Below are 24590 nucleotides of genomic sequence, written 5' to 3'. Positions count from 1 at the left end.
AACTTACTGAAAAATGCCTTTTTACCTTTATAGTCCTATCCCCAGATGCAGAAACGATGTACTTGTCATCAAAGTCCACGACATTGACTGCAGCTCGGTGTCCAACAAGCACCCTCCTGAGGGTGATGTCAGTTGGGGAGGCCATATCCCACACCGCAATGGAACGGTCTTTGGAACAGGTCACCATCATGCCATTATTGAAACGCAAGTGCAGAACTGCTTCACAATGGTGAATCAATGTGTTTAGCATTTCACCTGTATTTACATCCCACACCCTGGAACAAACAACATTAAGGTTATCCGAGATTGAGGAGGAGCTCATGCTACAATCTATTACAAGTATTGGACCACCTCACTCCCCACCCTTCCCACCCTATTCTCATAGTTAGTGTTACACCCTACTTTCCTTCTGCAGCTCTGAAGTTGAGCTGAGTTAAAGTGTACTGATGGATCATGGGGAAGTGGTAGACAGAGGGCTGGACTGGGAGAGAAGGAAGAGGAAGGGGATGGGATGCTGTCAATGTGAAATCTGGGCTAGTTTCAGGGGGCTGGAATGAGGTTGCAGCGACCATCACCAGAGAATTGGCCACAGACTTCAAGATTATCATATACCTTCTAACATTCAATCTGTTACATTTTAAACTGGGAATCTGATTAATAATAACTACAGCACTGGTGGTCCCACAGACAGCCCTCAGGTCCTAGACTGACATAGGCCAAGAAGCTTCCCTAACAGACTGACTTAGTACTATGGATTTGAGTTTGATGATGCTGGACCTTTTCACCACATAGATCAAGGCCTAAAATTATCTAGACTCTAAATGTAAGGCCCCATTTCTGTGCTTTAAATGAGTGTAGAGATCAAGAACAGCCATCCCAATATCAATATGGGCTTCACAGCAGAGTGTGTGACCCTTGGATAGCTTGAGAATTTTTTGTGAAGGTATATTTTACTTTGATCACTCTATTTTTGTATATTTACTTTGTTTTTTACAACACATTTTATTTCTTTTTTCAGTTTAACCCTCTTTTAGAAAATCATTTTTTCCCTTGTCCTATAAATGATGTTAGCCTTTACAATCTTTCAGCTTCCTTGAGGCACTCCACAAGCACCAATAAATGTTAAATGTTGATAACTCTAAGAACAGAATTTGCTGTGCCTTTAAGTCAAAAGACAAGAAACAGGAATGGCCTTTTCTATTCACAGAGGATAACTTGGAATGGTAAACATTTAGCTTCAGAGAATCTAACAATGCAGTTAACTGCTTTTTTCCCTATTTTTTTAAAGTTACTTTTGATGCATTATGTTTGCTAAATCCTTTAGCTCAAGGCAAAATTCCTAACAGAGGTTTCTAGTAGTGCTGCTAGTACCCAGAACTCAAGCTACAGTGGACTCCAGCAGCATAATGGCTGTGTCATCAAATCACTAATGCCTCTGGAAATTGAAGGTCCCTCCCTGAGTGAAGCTTGCAATTAAAAACTGCAGGGACAGCAGGGGAGGGGTTGACAAAGAGAGAGCTTTGCTCACCTGTACACATTTTAAAGGAGATACGCATGCCTGTACTACAGTTATAACCACTTGAAAGGAAGGCTTCATTCCATTCATGTCATTCCCCCATGAGGTGGCTTTTGTAAGAAATGCAAGGTATACCAAGTTTCTGTAATAGATGATTCCCCCAAATCAAAATAGAATATGTAGTTTCTTTTTTTTTGTAATTAAAATTTTTTTTTATTTTTAAATATTTATTTAGGCTGTGCCTGGTCTTAGTTGCGGCACGTGGGATCTAGTTCCCTGACCAGGGATAGAACCAAGGCCGCCTGGATTGGCACTGCAAACAAAGTCTTAACCACTGCACCACAAGGGAAGTCCCTGTAGTTTCTTAAATGTACAAAAATGTAAACTTACCGTAACCATTCCTAAATCAAGTTTTCTAGTTTTAGACTGACACAATGATGGGGAGAGCTGGTGGTTTATTCTTTTTTGGTTATGAAGTTTCTTAACTGTGTTCATGCAAATACATACAAAATTACTATCTAAGACAGAACAGAGTGAATCTGATATTTCAGAGTTCAAAAGATCATTTGAAATTTTCTACCTGACTGTGGAATCCGATGATCCAGTTATGATCACCCTCTCGTCATACTGGAGACACAGGACAGAACCTGTGTGGCCTGTGAGAATTCGCTTGCATTCCAATGTGCTTTTATCCCAGATCTAGGATGGCAAACAAGATCCTTTTGATCATTATGATAATGGGGTGCTGCAGAGACTTGCTGGCTCTATTATGTGTTTGATTCCCCAAAAGAATCAAAGCCCGGAGTAGTGTGGAATGCATTCTTTCCTATACGTATAGCTAAGCACCTATATATATGTGGCTTCAGTACTAATGCAGACTTTATCCTTTTCATTAAGGAACAGCGGTAGCCTATAATTATGTGAAGGCCAAAAGAGTAATAGCCCATTCAGTGCACTTCAAGAAGAGAATTTAACCCTAGCCCTATCCACTTGCATGCATTTCTGGAGGGAAGCAGGCATTTTTCCTTTAAGGAAATTTTGGCTTTTGGACTGGAAACAATCTAAAACTCTTACTTTCTGGAAATACTGCTTAGAGTTTATGCTTGATTGCTTTATACTGTGGTCGTCCTCACCCCTTCTGCTACCTTCCCATAACTGAAGAGACCTCACCTTGATTGTGTTATCTCGAAGGCCGCTTACTATCTTCTGATCGTCATACTGTAAACAATAAACTCCTTTGCTTGTTTCACTTCGGCAGTGGATTCTCTGTAAGCTATGTCTTCCACATCTCCAATTAGATTCTATTGTCTGAGAAGAAGGAATGGTAAAGAAGCAATAATTAGGAGAGGACTAGAACTAAGCTCTTATCTGACTTTCATGGTAACCAATGACAAATGCTCAATGCTTTACTCTACTGGATATATAAAACTTAAGGCATTTTTTTTAAAAAGCCACTATTTAACTCTGTAAAACATTTTTCCATGTGCAAAGTAATTAAAGATTTATTTTCTAGAACTCTCCTGTATATAACTCGTTGAACTAAATAATAAACCTGCTAGAAAGAAGAGACTGTTCACCAACAGAGGGCAAGCTATGAACCACATGAGGTTACCTACTCAGTGCTCATCTTTCATTTGTGGTGGCCATTTCTACCAGTGAACTTCCACAGAGGCTCAATTCAGAAGATATTTGAATAATGGCTTATAAGTGCAACTTTAGCAGTTTCACTGCTGTTATCGTATTCTCTCATCTATTTATCTATCAGTAAACAGTTTTTAAAAGCTTAAAAGTTTTTTTGCCTGGGAATTTACTATATTTTACCTATCCTACTCACTTGTAAAGAAATTGATTTTTAACCCACACAATAAACCCTAATGGGTTTGCTGTAGCAATGCTGTTACTGAAGAATGTTGATGATTCTCTAGTATTTGGCAAATACCCAAATATACATAGATTCTTACCTCAATATCTTGTATGATTTTAGGATAAAGTGCTCTATAAAAAGAGTTGGGAGGAGCATTCCCATCAGGAGGTTTGTTTTTGAATAAATACTGTCCCCTAAAAAACAACAAATATTTCCCAATAAAAATCATAATATTATACATTTACAAGGAACTTCCTATTTCTTCAAAGTGTTTTCACAGTTACCATTCCATATAATCTCCATAACTAGCCTGGAGAGGTGTGAAGTTAAGCTCAATTTCAAGAGTCCATGTCAAGGAGGAACTTTCTGGGCTCAAAGGAACTCTGCCAACATTGATTTGCTTTTGGGTAAAACATGATGATTTCTAGTATAGAACATCAGAGTGTCAGGCCTTCAGGAATATTATGTCAATAGACAAATGGAATGCACACATTCAGAATTCATCTACTGACAATCAGACCACTGTACAGACAGATTCATTGGCCTTACGTTTTGAAAATTTTGTTTGTGATAATAACTACCACCTTTGAACTAGGCACATGCCCCAAAGACTTTTTCCACTGAGTAAAGCTGTGCCAGTGTCAGTGGAGCCTAGCATTGTGGGCAGCAGGAATGGCTCTGTCACCGAGATTACTTTTTCTAGTCTCCAGTTATATGGGGTAAGGTGTGTTGGCGGCTCAGGCACCCAGGCTGCTGGTGATCAGTGTAGCTATGCTTTAAAAGGAGCAATTTCGACAGAAAACAAAGGGACCACAGGAGTGTCCAGCAGCAATTATGAAAGCAGATTAAAAAAAAGAAATGCCTAAGAGCACTGTGCTGTCCAGTCTAAGGCACAAAATTGACTTTCACAGGTGTGTTCCTGGCTATGTACATACATACATGGATTTTATTGCCTCTCCTTGATTCCAGTGAGCAACATTTGTTAGCACCTCCTTCCTTATGACAGAACATCTCTGGAATACTCATATCCCAAGCTAGATCTTTGCTACAAAAAAAAATCAGTAAATGGCAATCACTTCCTGCTGGGTAAAAAATTTAATTCCTCATCCTGAAGTTAAGAACCCACCAAACACGGTGTGCAAGCTAGTAAACCCCACTATGGGTGTACTAATTGCTGTTCTCATTGGCACTGTGCCTTGCAAAGTGGAGATAGGCAGAAATGCCTCTGAGTGTAATCCTGGCACCAGAGAAATCATGTTTTCTCTGGGCCAGTCATCCACTCCTCCCTCTATAGCTCCATTACAAAATAATTAATTGTTCAGTGTCTCTAGGAGCACTTCTCTCCTGCCCTCTTCCTATTATACACCTTGAAAATTAGTTGAGAAAATTTCCTATCAGGAAGGTAGCTGGCTCTGACTTCTGTGTTGATACAAAAAGGGTAATCTGCAACAGAGAAGCTAAAACAATAGTTTTTTTTTTTTTAAAGGGACTAATAGGAACAAAAAACATGATATATCAACATAAAGAAAAGGGCAAACAAGACACATTATGAAATAATTTGGGCTTCAAGATACACTTCTCTGAACAATATTATTCTATAAACATATTGCAGGCAAACAGATTTTGAATGAAGAGGTCCTAATCTGGTTAATAGGGAATTTCTCTGGCGGTCCAGTGGTTAGGACCCGGCACTTCCACTGCTGGGGGCCCGAGTTCAACCCCTAGTGGGGGAACTAAGATCACGCAAGCTGCACAGCTCAGCAAAAAAAAAAAAAAAAAATCTGGTCAATAATTACAATTTAATAGTTTCAACGTCAACATCCTTTAATGAGGTAAGAATCACTATATTCATTTGGCAGATGAAGAAATCAAATGTCAGGGAGGTTAAGCAACTTGCCCAAGGTCACACAGCTAGTGAGGAGACCTGGGATTTGAATCTAAGTCTGACTTCAGAGGCCACACTCTTAATTACTTTATATCTCTGGTGGGTTTTTTGGTTTGTTTTTTAAATTTTTACTTATTTATTTATTTTTGGCTGCATTGGGTCTTCGCTGCTGTGCGTGAGCTTTCTCTAGTTGCAGCAAGTGGGGGCTAACTCTTTGTTGCAGTGTGTGGGCTTCTCGTTGTGGTGGTTTCTCTAGTTGCAGAGCACAGGCTCTAGGCGTGCAGGCTTCAGTAGTTGTGGCACGTGGGCTCAGTAGTTGTGGCTTGCAGGCTTAGCTGCTCCACAGCATTGGGATCTTCCCGGACCAGGGCTCGAACCCACGACCCCTGCATTGGCAGGCGGATTCTTAACCACTGTGTCACCAGGGAAGCCCTAACTACTTTATTGTCTCTCAATGCCCACCATTTCTCAGAGATTCCTGTCCTCCTTTTAATCTCTGGCAATCGTATACAGGCACCCCAGGATTTTCTTCATATGCAATGAAACTATACCATAAGGAAAAAGAAATCATACAAACCTCTGATCTCATTTTCTACCCCACTGTATTTATCACACCTTGCTAAAGTATTTGAGTTTCTTTGAATCAAAGGTGCTACAAAAAAGGGTGGCTAAGTGTTGAAAACTGGTTTCTCAGTCTATATTTATTTTGTAAGTCAAAACCTTTTATGATGGAAGCTCTTTGACAACAGGGACCACTTCTATTGAAATGCCTAGTACTTCTGAGAGTGTGAGGACATGATAAATGCTAAATATTAAATTCAGAATGTTATCATAAAATGTGATCTGCTGATTAAGGAAATGGACTTTTCCCAAGTGGTCTTTTATTATACTTTTAAGAGTTACCATTACTGAGCAGAGAGAATATTCAGTATTATTCAAGAGAGAAAATAAGAGTTCATGTCCTAGGGGCAGAGTGTCAAATTCATCTAGATATAAAATACAACAGTAGAGTGGAAATTAAACCCAAAGCTTTTTTAGAAAACTGTATTTATTTATTTTTGGTTGGAAGAAATGGAAGAAACTTTCAAAGACAGTATTTGGGGAAAGGTAGTATAACAGACTTTATTGACAAAGGAGGCTTGGTTAAGACAACCTGCAAGAAAAAAATGAAAAAGTGATCATAGATTAATTTTTTTTTTTAAGTGAGGAAGGACAACTAACACAGGAAGAAAGGCAACATGTAAAAATAAGCAGCCACAGAATGTGAAGGGGATACTGGAGGCGATCTTCATGGGGTGAACAAATATTTGAAATTTCATGGGTCTGTATCAAGCTGATAAATATGGCCAAAGACAAAGGAATACAGTCAGAACTCTGAAGGATCCTCAAAAGAGCAGGAATGGGTTTCTGTGGTTGAAGAGATAGAGGGAAAAGTGATAATTGGTGCTGAATCCTGAATTATTTCTCAGCTATACCTTCACACACCCTTTTAAAAGGCCAAAAAGCCGTCTGGTTCAATGATCTTACTTGGTTTTTTCTTCTGTGTAACTAACATAATAGATCTTTAGTGCCAACCCTAAACAAAACTGTGGAGCCTACATTTATCTTTGGCATTTTCACATGTATGTGTCAAGACCTGTCCATCTACTTCTTGTTCTCCCTGCCTTCAAAAAAAGAGACTTTGTAAAGTCTCAAGGTGTGATAAAGGCTTATTGTCATTTACAGTCCAAATGGGAACAAAGTACATTTTAACAGGGAACAAAACCTTTATAGCTATGGGAATAAGTCTCTACAACTGAAATTTCAGGTCAGGACTTATTTGGAGGGGAGTTTTTTTTTCATTTTTTTTTTTCTTCCCCTGAGGGGTGGAGGAATATTCCTAGCTGCCCTAAAATTTTCCCATGTAAGCAACTGTCTCCTCTATTTCTAAGGCTCATCCTGGCATGCTTAGCAAAATGATGGACTTCGAATGCCATACAACTATATACTTTTTTTTATACAATATAAAGAGTTTATTTCCAAATTATGAAATAAGTTATGAAAGGTAAGATTTCTAGTTTTCTATATAGTGAAATAAATGAGAATAAAGAAAACATATTCGGGAAGGAGAAATAATAACTTTCACTTATGCAATTTTTACATAGCCCCAAACTGCCTGGCGTTTGCTTCCTTATTTAATTGAATTTGGGAGAAATTTTAAAGTCTTCCTAATAGCCAGAATGACAGAAATCTCTTGAAGCACTTGGTATAATGTTTAGAGGTCATTATGTTTATTATTCTTTAATGAATTTCAAAGATGCAAAAAAAGTAAGGGAGCTGACTATATTTTTATGAAAATTGCTAAGAAAAGCTGATCCTCCATTCTTAACTGTTCTGTATCTCTTTATGATCCACGATAAACAATTCATAAAATTAATTGCTCAGGATATCACTGAGCATACATATGCCTGCTTGTGCATATCTCCCAACTAAAACATTTAATATGTCACCTTTATTTTATTTATGAAATATTCACACCCAACTTTCTTATAGTGACATTATAGAGACATCCTCCGAGAGAAAATTATATATAGAAGACATCTTCCAGAAGTTCTAATGAAATGGTACCATTACATTAAGAGAACAACAAAATTGGTGACTATCTCTTGGGCTGCTAACTATATAATGCCTTAAGGGATTCAGGATTAAGCAGTAAAATCTTGAGAAAATATAAGAGTCTTAAAAAGAAACAATGATTTATACTAAATTCCAATCTTCCCTCTTTCTGATGGCTTGAGTTCTTATTTTAGTTGGGCATAAAAATAATTTTGATTACAAAGGTGATAAAACACCACAGGCAAGGGCTGAAGGCAAGAAATCTGAAAAAGAAAATAATTATTTGTTCTGGATTATTTTAGGGGAAAGCTAGATCTGATGGCTTCTGTGTGATTCAAAGCCATCTACTTGCCTTATAAATTGCCCATCAGCCCTTTTTCAGGATACCAATCTCTGCCCAGAGAACAGAACGCTTCAAATAGAATGGCTGGCCAGTTTTTTTATGATTTTTTGCAAAGCAGTATTAACACATCATTATGTCACTTATGAGTGACTGGTCAGAAGAAAAACTGTCAAGTACACGAACAACTATTTAACATTTTTTGCTATAAAACAGCAAAATCACTGTATCAAAAGATAAGTGGTCTCATGGCTCCCAATAATACTGTATTCCAGAGACTGAAAGGCCAGGTCCTGAAGCTCTGTAACAGTAAGAACGTTAAAAGCCTCACCACCCTCTTCGTTCTGCCAGGCCTCTCCACAGAGAATCTGTCCTGACCATTCTCTCGATGAGCTTCTTCCATAACATGCCATCAGATGTCACTCGGTACCATTCCTTGCACACAAGTTCAGCAGCACATAGTGATTTGGCATCCAGGTATGACAGAATGTTCTCAGCGATGTGATCTAAACCCCGAGCTTTCGGTCGGGGGAGGAGGCAAAGAAAAAGAACATAGATAGTGGTGAATGATTTTTTACAAAAGGTCCTTTAAATCAGAACAGCATTTATTCTGCTATGAAGGCACATTACTGTCCCTAGTGTGGTCCAGTTTCTTTTTCAAACAGACTGGGGTAAAATGAGTGTCAATAATTTTTATAAGGTTACAGAAATGAACAGTATTTTCCATCTTCCTTTAGATAAGGAAGTGAAAACTAACAACCAGCAAACCCCCCAAGACATTAAAAATAAAAAGGATTCCAGGAAACAATTCACATCTATCTATATGGATTTCGGCACTAGGGGATGTTCTATGGATGGCATCTCAAACTCTGTGGTTCACACCCCCCACACCCCAATTCTCTATATTAGGTCCATTTCTCATTCTGTTTCTATTACTGCTGCAGTTCCTAAGCTGTTCAGTAAAAGAAATATCCTTTAAATGTACTGGGGGAGAGGCACTAAGTCAGAATGTTCTGGATTATAGAATTCTGGGCATGCAGAAAGGAGAGAAGAAGGAAATACAGATTGATATAGAAACATTCCAAGAGGAATGACCGAGAGGTATGTTTAAGTTCGAGTTTAATTCTAGATGTTTAAAAAATATATTCGAGAACAGTTGCTGCTATAAAGCCTAAATGACAGTTGGCCAAAAAAGGAAAAAAAAAATCCCAGACCAATAGATAACTTATAATTTCAGAGACTATTTTTGTAGGATATACAGAGAAGAACAGTGGAAGTAGATCTTGGACTGTGTTAACTGGGTGGGCTTCTCAATTACAATTCTCTACTACCCAAATCTGTACTGGGGCCTCAGAGGAACAAATCCTGTAAAATAGGATATCTGCACTAACTTTTGGCTGCTGTTCTAACTCACAAGTGAGACAAAAACATTCAAAGTTATTTCTCTTTACAGGTTACATATCAGAGGTTTGCTAAAGACTTAAATAGTGCAGAAAGATTCCTTCATACTCTGATTCCCTTAGGCACAAACTTAACAAACAGGAGAGAGAATACCACATTTCATTTTGTGTCTTTCCCCTGAATCATACAAAGACACATTTGGATGCCATTAGCAAAAATCCAAATGTGCTTAAACGTTATTTTAATTATAAAAATTGTATGGATATCAGTCACATTTTTCAGCAGATTTGGAAAAGAAAGCATTAAATGGATCTTTGGCTGGCATCACATGTTCATATTTAAGCACAAGCAGATGGAGGCATTCATCACCTAATTCTTATTAAAGAAACATGACTATAAGCCAATTAAAGATATAATAATTAGTTCATCATACAAAAAACAGTAATGGCACAATTTCTGCATCTTTATGTTGAAACTTTCTACACCATCAGAAGTTCCCAAAATGCATTCCTGTTTTTAATGGCTGGCATGAAATTGCTCCTGATCTTTCACTATGTCCCTATAATAAGTCTTTGGAAGTAATTTCACCTAACACTCCAAACAAACCCATTACATTAATGGATTACAGGCATTTTTTGAAGTAGTCTGGTTTACTAAATGTAGCCAGATGGTGTAGGTTCATAAGTTAAAGCGGCCATAAAGCATTAGACTGATGATGTAGTGTCTTATGAAGTGGTCAGCAGATATACATCAGAGATTGTTATTAGGCAAAGGATATACAAGTCTAATCATCTCCTGTTCAATTCTTAGTGGTATATGCTTGAGATTGTAACATGTCTCAGTGATTGGGAAGAGTACAGTAATGAGGTACACATAGATTGTTCGCACAAAGAAAACTGTTTGCCTATGGCTAAAATAAAATCCAATGAGTGAAGAAGGGGCAGAAATCTATTCTACTTAACAAAAGATATAGGAACAAATTCAGCTTGAAAATGGTTATTTCTAAGATATAAATAGGCATTTCTTTTATTTTAAAGGGCAATTTAAATTCCAATTTTGGAAAAACAAATTTTTAAAAAGATATAATTGGCAAAGGTTAAGCAGAGTGGTAACATGCAGTTTGGGGGGAAGGTATAAGTTGGTATATTTTTCTTAGAGGATAGTTTGGCATATGTATTAGAAGCCTTAAAATATGTTCATAATTCATTAATATAGAAATCCCACTTCTGGTATTTTTTTCCCTAGGATGCCCAAAAGATGAATAAGAATGTCCACCACAACACAGTTTATAATGCAAAAAACATTTTAAACTACCTAAATGTTCAATAAAGCATTTAAATAATGTGTGCTTCAATCACCGTAAGTAATACAAATACTATAAAAAATTATTTTTTAAACGAACCAACACTTAGAAAAACACATTAAGAGAATACAGTAAGAAAAAAATGTTACAAACACTTATGAGGGAAATATACACACCTAGGAAAAATATTAATAGCATATTAGTAGTTCTCTCTGAATGGTAGGGTTCTGGTAAATTTTATTTTTATATTTTAAACTGTTTTGAATTTTCTAAATTTCCCATAAGTGCTATAATCAGGAAACAACTGAAAAAAAATAAAAACAAGATAAGCTATTTTAGAGATTCACTCACTTCTGTACTATTTTTCTTTTAAAATAAGCTATTAACACAGGTGAGAAACTTGTATTTTCCTGAGACAGCATTTCCCCCAAATACTGATGCCTACATAGTATCCTAGATCACCATCAAGCATTCAGTGAAACAACCACAGCACTCTCCAAAGTATTTTAAGTCTGTGTGTGTATATGTGTGTCTGTGTGTGTCTGTACAAATATATATATATATTTAAAAATATATAGTTTATAATAGCTATTTAGTTCCTGAGCAGTGAGATTGTAAACCCTGGCATTTACATATTTAATATCACAACAAGGCTCCTGAGATACCCTTTCTAAAATATTCAATTAAAAATGTTTCTTATTCATTCCTATAATGTAAATATTCGGTTGATAAATTCACATAGAAATCCAAATTCAAATACATTAGTTAATATACCTTAAAACTAAGACACATTATAAAAGACACATCTCAAACCAGACAACACCTCAGAAAAGATTTTATTTAAACCTACGTGTGAGTAAAAATAGGGTGAATCGAGACAGGGAGAAGAGAGGGGAAAGAGGAGTCTATTATTTACAGAGTTTGATTTTTTGTATTTATATCCCAAGAAGGTACAATTTAAATGCTCAGTTTGTAAAAATCAAGCCAACAAAGATTTTTTTTTTAAATAGAGAGATAATAGAGTTGTAGATTTAGTATGATTACCATTGTAACATATCTTCCAGGCAAATTAATGGCTTACAAACATCTGTAGACATACCTGGCAGAGCAGTTATGAAATCCCTCTGCAACATAGGTTTAAGATACGAGTTTATGTGCCCATGTTGGTAATGACACATTTGGGATATAAGATGTTCCACAAATTCCACTTGATCGGACTCTGACCACTGCTCAAAATATTTGACACACAGTTCCTTTTCCTTCTCATAGCTTGCCGAGAGCTTCCGTTGCTTGGGCACAATCATACTGGAAGTGCCATTGGCAAGTTTTGTCTGTAGAAGAGGTGAATTGAAAGAAACATATAAGTACTGACAATAAGAGAAATTATATAATTTTCCAGTCTGGCATGCTATGTTATGTATGTCTATATGATGGAGCTCACTCTGTTACTCTATTAGTAATTGGATGTTTGCAAACAGCAGTTATATGGAAAAAGCCACAGAAATACCACAGCAAGTTGGTAAATCAGGAATACTGCTGGATGACAAGGTATCCATTTCCAAAAGTTCGTAGGAAAGCATTATTTGGAGATATATAGATGAAAAACGATGAAAGCATGTTATTACCAGCAAGCAAAAAAGCTAATTTGCTTTTTCTTGTATACACCAGTTACTGGGCATTTATACAATTACTTACTCACAACTTTTTTTTTTTTGCGGTATGCGGGCCTCTCACCGCTGTGGCCTCTCCCGTCGCGGAGCACAGGCTCCAGACACGCAGGCCCAGCGGCCATGGCTCACGGGGCCAGCCACTCCGTGGCATGTGGGATTCTCCCAGAACGGGGCACGAACCCGCGTCCCCTGCATCGGCAGGCGGACTCCCAACCACTGCGCCACCAGGGAAGCCCACAGCTTATTTTTTAATAGTCAAGTAAGAAATCCTCCATGCAAAGAAAAGCCAATGAATAATTTGAGACCCTGGTACCTTTGGAGATAAAGCTTAAATAACATCAATGCTCAATATACCCTTTTCCTCCCCCCAACCACCCCAAAATCCTATCTCTGCTGTCATCAAAATTATATGCCATAAAGTCTTCTATATTAATTGATTCATTCAATAAATATTAATTGAGCATCTATAATGTGCCAAACACTGTCCTAGGTGCTAGGAATACAGCACTGAACAAAAATAATACAGTCTCTACCATCAGTAACTTACATTTTAGTAGGTACAGCAAGCTAAAAACATTACCATACAAACAGAAAATATAATGTAGATAGTATTTTGAAGAAAAATAAAGCAGGATAAAGGGATAGAAAAATTAATATATGCTATTGTGACGGGCAAAAATCTAAGATGGTCCCCCAAGAAATTCTTGACCCCTGGTGTACAAGCATCTCTCTCAGTTATTCAAACAAACATGTAGGTACTGCCGTGACTTAATTAAGGTCCCAAATCAGGACCATGAGATAGGGAGATTACTCCAGTGGGTGTGATCTAATGACATGAGCCCTTTAAAAGCAGAGAGTTTTCTCCAATTGGTTGCAGAAGAGAAGGGGATCACCTGACTAGGAATTCAGTCATCCTTAGGAGCTGAGAGCAGCTCCCAGCAGACAGCCAGTAAGGAAATGGGGACCTCAATCCTACAAAGGCAAGGAGCTGAATTTGCCAACAACAATAACAACAATGAGCTGAGAAGATGATTTTTCCCCAGATGAGAACTCAGCCCAGCCGACACCTTGATTTCAGCCTTGTGATACTTTGAGCAGAGGACCCAGTCATGCTATATCAGACTTCTGACCTAGACATCAGTGAGCTAATGAATGGGTGTTATATTAACTTGCTAAGTTTGTAGTAATTTGTTATGTAGCAATTAATAAACAACCTAACAATTATTTAAGTCTAAGGGGTCAGAGACAGTTTCCCTAAAGATATGACATTTGAACTGACACATGAAGAAAATGAGGAAACTAGACATTTTGTTACACGGGGGAAGAATGGTCCAGGCAATGGGCATTTTGAGAGCAAAGGTCCTGGGTGGTAGTCTAAATGGCATGTTCAAGGAACAACAGGAGGGCCCAGGGTGGCTAGAACCAAGTGAGCAAAGCAAGAAGAAATACAGTTGAAGAAGTAGTCCAAGCCAGATGATCCAGGTCATTTGGGTGGTAGTAGCTATCTCCAAAGATGGCCCCAAACAATTCCATCCCTTCCTGAACATGAATTCTGTTCCTCCCATCAAGAAGTAGTTTGTCCTAGCTTTTGAATCTGGTCTTTGACTAACAGAATGTGGAGAAAGTGACATTCTGGGACTTCTGAGTCCAGGCAACTTCTGCTTACTCCATCTTAGAACCTTGAGCCACCATGTAAGAAATTCAGAGTACCCTGCTGGAGAGGGAAGTCTGGAGGATGAGAAGCTATGCAGAGAGAGGTCACATGGAGAAGCACATAGCCTGAGCATGACAATCTGAGACCTTATAAAGGATCACTGCTATGTGGAGAATAGGCTGCAGGGGACATGAATGGAAATTAGGAGACTAATTAACAGATTACTTCACAGTAGTCCATGGAAGAGACAACAATCTTTTGGACTAGTAAGGTAGCTACATGCGTGGTGAGAAATAATTGGGATTCAACATACACTTTGAAGGCAGAGCCAACTGAATTAGCTGATAGGCTGAATACGAGGTATGAGGGGGAAAAAGGAGACAATGACCATACTTAAGTCTGAAGCTGGGGAACACTAGGGTAAGATTCAGAAATTAACTGAACTTTTTGCTACTCTAAAAGTTGATTTTCTTTAGAGGATAACCACAACGTGGTAGGTACAACGAGGTACTTGTGGAGCATGGGTTTCTCTCTAGTTGTGGCACGTGGGATCAGTAGTTGCAGCATGTGAGCTTAGTTGCCCCGTGGCATGTGGGATCTTAGTTCCCCAACCAGGGATTGAACCCGTGTGCCCTGCACTGTACTTTTCAAAGTAACTTGATGGATCTTTGGCATATTTGACTGAGGCAAACCCAGTGTGGCAAGGAGACCCATGCTACTGTGGAGTTCATACCTGCCTAGACATATTGAATGTGCCATAAAACTGTATCAGATTTGGATAATCAACTTCTGCTATTAAAGGCACAGACTTGCCTTAATTTCTAAAGGTTAACTCCTACCTGTAGGCCTCTTTACAAATGATTCCAGATACACAGCTGAAAGTATATTTCCAAGAATGGCATTAGCCATTCTTTTTATTTTTAAAAAAAAAAAATTATTTATTTTTGGCTGCGTTGGGTCTTCACTGTTGCGCACGGGCTTTTCTCTAGTTGTGGCGAGCGGGGGCTACTCTTTGTTGTGGTGCACCGGCTTCTCATTGTGGTGGCTTCTCTTGTTGCGGAACACAGGCTCTAGGTGCAAGGGCTTCAGTACTTGTGGCACGCGGGCTCAGTAGCTGTGGCTTGCGGGCTCTAGAGCGCAGGCTCGGTAGTTGCGGTGCACAGGCTTAGTTGCTCCGCGGCATGTGGGATCTTCCTGGACCAGGGATTGAACCATTGTCTCCTGCACTGGCACACTGGCAGGCAGATTCTTAACCACTGCACCACCAGGGAAATCCCAAGCCATTCTATTGACATAGAAGGAGTGGACACCATAAACAGCAAACCTTGGTGTACACAGAGTTGGATGTTTTTTAGCATAAATGCCACGGTTGTCTATAAGACCAAAAATGATTAATAAGAACCTTGTTGGACACGGGCCTTGGGGGACTTCCGGACTGTTTTATGCAGGTTATTTGTTTGTATCTCAGAAAATGAAAACTTGTGAAATATGGAGTAAGATTTTGAGAGCTAATAAATAGGTGGGTTTAGAAGCTTGACCAAACGCCACTTCTGATCCCAACATCCAAAACCTCTCACTCCATCATCTCTTATATATTTGTCTTTTATCTTTTAAAAGGTGGAAACGGACTGGAGTTGGATGCCACCGGAGTACTGTATTCTGGCTAAAGACCAGAAACGCCAGTAACAGAAAACAATAATCAGCAAAGTAATGAAATTATTCTGTTTATACTTTAAATGAACCAGATGTTTCTATAAAAATGGAATCAGTGGCTATCAGACCATTAACAGATAAAAATGCCTAAGGATTTCACATATTGATTATCCCACCACAGGAGCTAAAGTTCAGTCAAGACTTTGTCATACTTTCAATGATCCAGTCATAAATGGGACCTAAAACACTGTATATTAGAAATGAAGTATAACCTGAGAGTTCATGTGTTTGCCAACTGTCTGCTGGTACTACATTCTAGTCACCACCCCTCAAAACAGAGTATTTCCTTGTAGGTAGAAAGACATACACCTCAGATCCATCATCACTTTACATGAGTACTCTTAATCACTACACCATACCGCACTCTTTTAAGAGCGTTGGCCCTACAGTAGAAAGACCTGGTTTTAAATTTTAACTCCTCAATTTAGCAGCTGTGTGACATGGAATAAATAACTTGATTTTTTTTTTGAGTCTCTGTTTCCCTTGTCTGTAAAATGGGGCTAATAATAGAATCTATTATATTGGGTTTTTGTGAAGATCAAATAAAATAATCTAAGAAAAGCCATGCTTAATTGGTTCACCACCTGGCATACAGTAAAGTGCTCAGTAAATCAACAGTCAATGAATTTATGACACTGCTGGAGCTAGGCCTTCTCTCTCTCTTTAAATATATCCTTCGTTCTCATTATGTAATATATTTTTTCTATTTTAATTTTCATTGACGTATAATATACGTAGAAGTACATAATCTTTTTTTTTTTTTTTTTTTTTTGCCTCTCGGACCAGGGCACGAACCCGTGTCCCCTGCATCGGCAGGCGTACTCACAACCACTGCGCCACCAGGGAAGCCCTCTTTGCTAGTATTTTGTTGAGGATTTTTGCATCTGTGTTCGTCAGTGATATTGGCCTGTAGTTTTCTTTCTTTGTGACATGTTTGTCTGGTTTTGGTATCAGGGTGATGGTGGCCTCGTAGAATGAGTTTGGGAGTGTTCCTCACTCTGCTATATTTTGGAAGAGTTTGAGAAGGATAGGTGTTAGCTCTTCTCTAAATGTTTGATAGAATTTGCCCGTGAAGCCATCTGGTCCTGGGCTTTTGTTTGTTGGAAGATTTTTAATCACAGTCTCAATTTCAGGTCTTGTGATTGGTCTGTTTATATTTTCTATTTTTTCCTGGTTCAGTCTCGGAAGGTTGTGCTTTTCTAAGAATTTGTCCAGTTCCTCCACGTTGTCCATTTTATTGGCATATAGTTGCTTGTAGTAATCTCTCATGATACTTTGTATTTCTGCAGTGTCAGTTGTTACTTCTCCTTTTTCATTTCTAATTCTATTGATTTGAGTCTTCTCCCTTTTTTTCTTGATGAGTCTGGCTAATGGCTTATCAATTCTGTTTATCTTCTCAAAGAACCAGCTTTTAGTTTTACTGATATTTGCTATTGTTCCCTTAATTTCTTTTTCATCTATTTCTGATCTGATCTTTATGATTTCTTTCCTTCTCCTAACTTAGGGTTTTTTTTGTTCTTCTTTCTCCAATTGCTTTAGGTGTAAGGTTAGGTTGTTTATTTGAGATGTTTCTTGTTTCTTGAGGTAGGATTGCATTGCTATAAACTTCCCTCTTAGAAATGCTTTTGCTGCATCACATAGGTTTTGGGTCGTCGTGTTTTCATTGTCATTTGTTTCTAGGCATTTTTTGATTTCCTCTTTGATTTCTTCAGTGATCTCTTGATTATTTACTAGTGTATTGTTTAGCCTCCATGTGTTTGTATCTTTTACAGATTTTTTTCTTGTAATTGATATCTAGTCTCATAGCACTGAGGTCGGAAAAGATACTTGATACAATTTCAATTTTCTTAAATTTACCAAGGCTTGATTTGTGACCCAAGATATGATCTATCCTGGAGAATGTTCCATGAGCACTTGAGAAGAAAGTGTAATCTGTTGTTTTTGGATGGAATGTCCTATAAATATCAATTAAGTCCATCTTGTTTAATGTATCATTTAAAGGTTGTGTTTCCTTATTTATTTTCATTTTGGATGATCTGTCCATTGGTGAAAGTGGGGTGTTAATGTCCCCTACTATGACTGTGTTACTGTCGATTTCCCTTTTTATGGCGGTTAGCATCTGCCTTATGTATTGAGGTGCTCCTATGTTGGGTGCATAAATACTTACAATTGTTATATCTTTTTCTTGGATTGATCCCTTGATCATTATGCAGTGTCCTTCTTTGTCTCCTGTAATAGTCTTTATTTTAAAATCTGTTTTGTCTGATATGAGAATTGTTACTCCATCTTTCTTTTGATTTCCATTTACATGGAATATCGTTTTCCATCCCCTCACTTTCACTCTGTATGTGTGCCTAGGTCTGAAGTGGGTGTCTTGTAGACAGCATATATACGGCTCTTGTTTTTGTATCCATTCAGCCAGTCTACGTCTTCTGGTTGGAGCATTTAATCCATTTACATTTAAGGTAGTTATCGATATGTATGTTGCTATTACCATTTTCCTTGTTTTGGGTTTGTTATTGTAGGTCTTTTCCTTCTCTTGTGTTTCCTGACTAGAGAAGTTCCTTTAGCATTTGTTGTAAAGCTGGTTTGGTGGTGCTGAATTCTCTTAGCTTTTGCTTGTCTGTAAAGGTTTTAATTTCTCCGTCGAATCTGAATGAGAGCCTTGCTGGGTAGAGTAATCTTGGTTGTAGGTTTTTCCCTTTCATCACTTTAAATATGTCCTGCCACTCCCTTCTGGCTTGCAGAGTTTCTGCTAAAGATCAGCTGTTAACCTTATGGGGATTCCCTTGTATGTTATTTGTTGTTTTTCCCTTGCTGCTTTTAAGATTTTTTCTTTGTATTTAATTTTTGATAGTTTGATTAATATGTGTCTTGGCATGTTTCTCCTTGGATTTATCCTGTATGGGACTCTCTGCGCTTCCTGGACTTGATTATTTCCTTTCCCATATTAGGGAAGTTTTCAACTATAATCTCTTCAAATATTTTCTCATTCCCTTTTTCTCTTCTTCTTCTGGGACCCCTATAATTCGAATGTTGGTGCATTTAATGTTGTCCCAGAGGTCTCTGAGACTGTCCTCAGTTCTTTTCATTCTTTTTTCTTTATTCTGCTCTGTGGTAGTTATTTCCACTATTTTATCTTCTAGGTCACTTATCCGTTCTTCTGCCTCAGTTATTCTGCTATTGATTTCTTCTAAAGAATTTTTAATTTCATTTATTGTGTTGTTCATCTGTGTTTGTTTGCTCTTTAGTTCTTCTAGGTCCTTGTTAAACGTTTCTTATATTTTCTCCATTCTATTTCCAAGATTTTGGATCATCTTTACTATCATTACTCTGAATTCTTTTTCAGGTAGACTGCCTATTTCCTCTTCATCTGTTTGGTCTGGTGGGTTTTTACCTTGCTCCTTCATCTGCTGTGTGTTCCTCTGTCTTCTCTTTTTGCTTAACTTACTGTGTTTGGGGTCTCCTTTTCGCTGGCTGCAGGTTTGTAGTTCCCCTTGTTTTTGGTGCCTGCCCCCAGTGGCTAAGGTTGGTTCAGTGGGTTGTGTAGGCTTCCTGGTGGAGGGGACTAGTGCCTCTGTTCTGGTGGATGAGGCTGGATCTTGTCTTTCTGGTGGGCAGGACCGCCTCTGGTGGTGTGTTTTGGGGTGTCTGTGACCTTATTATGATTTTAGGCAGCCTCTCTGCTGATGGGTGGGGTTGTGTTCCTGTCTTGCTAGTTGTTTGGCATAGGGTGTCCAGCACTGTAGCTTGCTGATCATTGAGCGGAGCTGGGTCTTAGCGTTGAGATGGAGATCTCTGGGAGAGCTTTCGCCGTTTGATATTACATGGAGCCGGGAGGTCTCTGGTGGACCAATGTCCTGAACTCGGCTCTCCCAACTCAGAGGCACAGACCTAACACCTGGCTGGAGCACCAAGACCCTGTCAGCCATACAGCTCAGAAGAAAAGGGAGAAAAAAAGAAAGAAAGAAAAAATGAAGTAAAATAAAATAAAGTTATTAAAAAAATAATTATTAAAAATAAAAAGTAATAAGAAAAGAAAGAAGAGAGCAACCAAACCAAAAAACAAATCCACCAACGAAAACCAGCACTAAAAACTGTACTAAAAAAACCCAAACAAACAAACAAACAAAACGGACAGACAGAACCCTAGGACAAATGGTAAAAGCAAAGCTATACAGACAAAATCACACAAAGACGCATACACATACACAGTAACAAAAAGAGAAAAAGGAAGAAAAAATATATATCTTTTGGGAAGGCTGAGGTCTTCTGCCAGGGTTCAATAGGTGTTCTGTAGGAGTTGTTCCACATGTAGATGTATTTCTAATGTATTTGTGGGGAGGAAGGTGATCTCTACGTCTTACTCCTCCCCCATCTTGAAGGTCTCTTTATTTCATTTTTTAAAATACGTATTTTTTAAAAAACTGCCTATACAATTTACAGTAGCATTAAAAAATGTAATACTTAGGAATAAGTTTAACAACATATGTGTAACACCTGAAAACTACAAAACATTGCTGAGGGAAAACTTAAAATACTTAAATAAATGGAGAAATATATGTTCACAAATTAGACTCAATATTGTTAAGATGTTCATTCTTTCCAGTTGATCTACACCATCAATGCAATATCAATCAATCTAGCAAGCAAACTGACAAACTGATTCTAAAATTTAGACAGAAGTGCAAAAGACCTAAACTTTAGCTGAGACAATCTTGAAAAATAAAAACAAAGATGGACTCACACTAATGAATTTCAAGACTTACAATAAAGTAATAGTAATCGGGCTTCCCTGGTGGTGCAGTGGTTAGGAATCTACCTGCCAATGCAGGGGACACGGGTTTGAGCCCTGGGCCGGGAAGCTCCCACGTGCCTCAGAGCAACCAAGCCCATGCGCCACAACTACTGAGCCTGTGCTCTACAGCCCGCGAGTTACAATGATTGAGCCCATGTGCCTGTGTTCCACAGCAAGAGAGGCCATGGCAATAAGAGGCCTGCGCACTGCAGTGAAGAGTAGCCCCTGCTTGCCGCAACTAGAGAAAGCCTGTGTGCAGCAACGAAGACCCAACACAGCTAAAAATAAATAAATACATTTATTTAAAAAAAAAAAAAGAATCACACCCTTAAACTACAGCATGTGGTAACTTGATGGATGGAACTCTGTAGTATAGTCTATAAAAAAAAAAGTAATAGTAATCAAGATAGCATGGCTCTGGTGTAAGGACAAACATGTAGATCAATGGAACAGAATAGCAAAGTCACAAACAATTTCACATATACAGCCAGTTGAGTTTTGAGAAAGGTGCCAAGATAATTCAATAGGTAAAGGATAGTGTTTTTCGACAAATTATGCTGAAATAACTGGATATCCATATAGAAAAAATGAACCTTGTTCTCTAGTTTAGATCTTATTAAAAAATTAGGGGCGGGCCTCCCTGGTGGCGCAGTGGTTGAGAGTCCGCCGGCCAATGCAGGGGACACGGGTTCGTGCCCCGGTCCGGGAGGATCCCACATGCCGCGGAGTGGCTGGGCCCATAAGCCATGGCCGCTGAGCCTGCGCATCCGGAGCCTGTGAGCCACAACTACTGAGCCCGTGCACGTAGAGCCCTACTCCAGAACAAGAGAAGCCATTGCAATGAGAAGCCTGCACACCGCAACGAAGAGTAGCTCCCACTCGATGCAACTAGAGAAAGCCCATGCACAGCAACGATGACCCAACACAGCCAATAAATAAATAAATTTTAAAAATCTAAAAAAAAAAAGTTAACATAAGTGGATGCTGGACTTATCCATAGGAGCTGAACTTCTAGAAGAAAACAAAACTTCTAGGAGAAAACAGAAAATCTTGGTGTTACTGGGATAGGCAAACATTTCACAGATAAGGCATAAAAGAACAAGAAAGAACAAACATATATTTTTTAAAAACTCTTAGAACTCGATAAGAAAAGAAAACAAGTAACCCTATTTTGTTTTGTTTTGTTTTTTGAAAGGGCAAAAGACCTGAACAGACACTTCACAAAAAAGGATCCATATACGGGATGACCAATAAACACATGAAAAGATGTTCAATATCATGAGTCACTTGGGAAATGCAAGTTAAAATCACAAGACACGACTACACAGTTAGTAAAATGGCTAAAATTAAAAAGACTGACCATACTAGGCAGTGGCAACAACGATGAGCAACTGGGTCTTCCATACATTGCTGCCAGTAATGTTTAATAGCACAACCATTTTACAAAACAGGCTGACAGTTTCTTACGAAGTTATATATCTATTTACCATGTGACCCAGGAATTTCACTCCTAGGTGTTTACCCCTTCCCAATGGAAAAAAAAAATTTCCACACAAAAACTTGTACATGAATGTTCATAGCTGCTTCATAATAGTCCCAAACTGAAAGAATCCTAATGCCCATCAAGAGTTTAACTGATAAACAAATTGTGATATATCTGTACAAAGGAATAGTACTCAGCAATAAAAGAACAAACTACGGATACACAAAATGACAAGGATGAATCTCAAAAACATGCTGAATGAAAGAAGCCAGGCACAAAAAGAATATATTACTTTATGATTCTACTTATATAAAACTCTAGGAATAACAAACCTAATTTATAGTGATAAAAACAGAACTGTGGTTGCCTGGGGCTGGATATGGGGATGGGACTGACTGGGTAAGGGCACCAGTGAAGTTTTGGGGGTAATGAAAATGCTCTATATGTTGACTGTTACACAGGTATATACATTTGCCAAAATTCATCGAACTGGATACTTAAAATGGGTGTATTTTATTGTATGTAAATTATATCTTAATAAAATAGATTTTAAGAACTTCTAAGGATAGCATATTCCTAAGGATAAATACCACCGTAATATTAATTTCATTCATAACTAAGATATTATATTTGTAAAGAACTCTGGAGATAAAGGTCTTTGTTATCAAGCCTCTTCCCTCTATCCTTCTCCCTTACGGATTTTCTACTAATGTCTAAAGTAAATGCAGCAAAATTTCAATTTGGGAATCTCAGAAAATCCACAGGGGTACAGTGAAAAAGTTCAAGTATTAAAAAAATCAAAAGGTTGTATATTAGAGTGTATGGAAGTGACGGTAATGGTTACTTGTGGCAGTAGAATTGATTTGGCTTTCCCAGCAAAAGCCTGATGACTCAACCACTACTGTTCAAATGTCTAGGAAAGCTGACAAACAACCTCAGTTTAATGGTAACACTAACTTTCTGCCACCCCTGCACATCTCCTGTTCTGCTTTTCTGTTTACAATGAACAGTTATCTCCAAAAGAAAGAAAGAAAGAAGCCGTCAGGTGACAAACACACAAAATGAAAGGACTTAAGTATTTATATGACTGTCCTCAGCTTAGTCCTCAAAGGCCAAGGGCTAACATTTCCCTCCCTGAAAATATATTAAAGCATCACTTTCAAAATTACCATGAATTTCTCTGAAGCTGCTGCCTGGGCCAGGAGGGAAAAATATATACTTGCAGACACCAACTAGCCTAACCACCACCACGGCAACGTTAAGTGTGCTGACTTTGCTAACGGTACTGTGTGTAGGCTGGAAGATACAGCATGGACTGGCTGAACTTGATAGTAAGATGACAGATGTTTCTAGTTTGCATGTAAACCCTGCGTTAATCACCAGGAAGGGTAAGTTAAGTAGAGAAAGGAAAATGTTCCAGATATAGGACAACATTTGGAATTGGGGGTGCAAGGACTAGATACAGAGAATAATATTGATGACTAGAGAGATGCAAATGATATTTAAGAATTCTGTTTGGCCTTAAGAAGGACTCTGAGGAAAGACTCTGGCATTGAAACCCATGGGGGGTGGGGGGGAAAGTGATATAATGATTACGATGATGAATGAATGTAAGAATAAAATGGGTAAAAGTTGTACTCGGGATAAGGCTGCAGCCTAAGAGGGATAGGACAAGAATTCTGACTAAGGCTGGAACTTCAGTGTTATCAATCAACCAACAACCATTTTTTTTAAAAAAATAGAAAATGTTTAAACTTTATTACTTTACACTTAAAACATAAAGTACAGAATGCCGTAAATAACAGGGAAGAAAAAGATAAAATTACAAACCACTCAAACACAAAGACTGAGGAAAGAAAGTAAATTTCGGGTTGGGGTAGCAGGTTGATGGTGTAGATCAGGAGCTGACAATGGTGGTGGTGAAGAGCCTCATTTGCCCGCGGGGGTGGGTGGGGATTTCCTGCAGGAGCTAGTGCAGGTTCTCCCTGGAGGGGTGGTGAATTTTGACCTGGCTCTGGGTCTCCTGCAGGAGCAGCAGCGGGTTCTCCCTGCCCAGGTGGTGAATAATCATCTGGGGCTGGGTCTCCTGCTGGAGCTTCAGACTCTGCCACGGTGGACTCCAGGTCCTACAGCTGACTCAAGGGAAGGTTGACACGGTGCTCCATGTTGGAGCCGGATGTGCTAATAAGCTCCCTGTGAGCCCAGGACAGGATCCTGGGGAGTAGCCTGGGTGGTGTTCGAGGCCAAGGCCTTTCCTGTTCACCTCTGGGCCCTGGTTCTGATGAACCCTCAGTGGCCACACTCACCGGGAGCCTGCACTGGCCCTCCCTGGCAGTGTGGTGCACTGGCCCCTCACTTGGGCAGATGA

The 24590-nt window shown here is 38.6% G+C and overlaps 1 protein-coding gene across 10 annotated transcripts in view; it reads right to left on the bottom strand.

Annotated features, from left to right (window-relative positions):
* BTRC (beta-transducin repeat containing E3 ubiquitin protein ligase) overlaps positions 1–24590 on the bottom strand; it is a 184703-nt gene that overhangs the window by 16519 nt on the left and 143594 nt on the right. For all 10 annotated transcript variants that reach the window (XR_003433896.1, XM_027112353.1, XM_027112348.1 and 7 more), the window contains 6 exons: positions 12004–12235; positions 8532–8718; positions 3478–3574; positions 2687–2824; positions 2097–2215; positions 26–275 (listed from right to left, as the gene is read on the bottom strand). Coding sequence is in view for 9 of the 10 variants with exons in the window: in XM_027112353.1 (XP_026968154.1) it covers positions 26–275; positions 2097–2215; positions 2687–2824; positions 3478–3574; positions 8532–8718; positions 12004–12235 (1023 nt within the window). In the remaining variant the exon portion in view is untranslated. The remainder of the gene's footprint in view (positions 1–25; positions 276–2096; positions 2216–2686; positions 2825–3477; positions 3575–8531; positions 8719–12003; positions 12236–24590) is intronic.

Source organism: Aethalodelphis obliquidens, unplaced genomic scaffold, assembly GCF_003676395.1.
Source record: "Aethalodelphis obliquidens isolate GAN/ISIS:26980383/991018 unplaced genomic scaffold, ASM367639v1 scaffold11, whole genome shotgun sequence".
Taxonomy (NCBI): Eukaryota; Metazoa; Chordata; class Mammalia; order Artiodactyla; family Delphinidae; genus Aethalodelphis; species Aethalodelphis obliquidens.
This window is presented reverse-complemented; position numbering and strand designations above follow the sequence as displayed.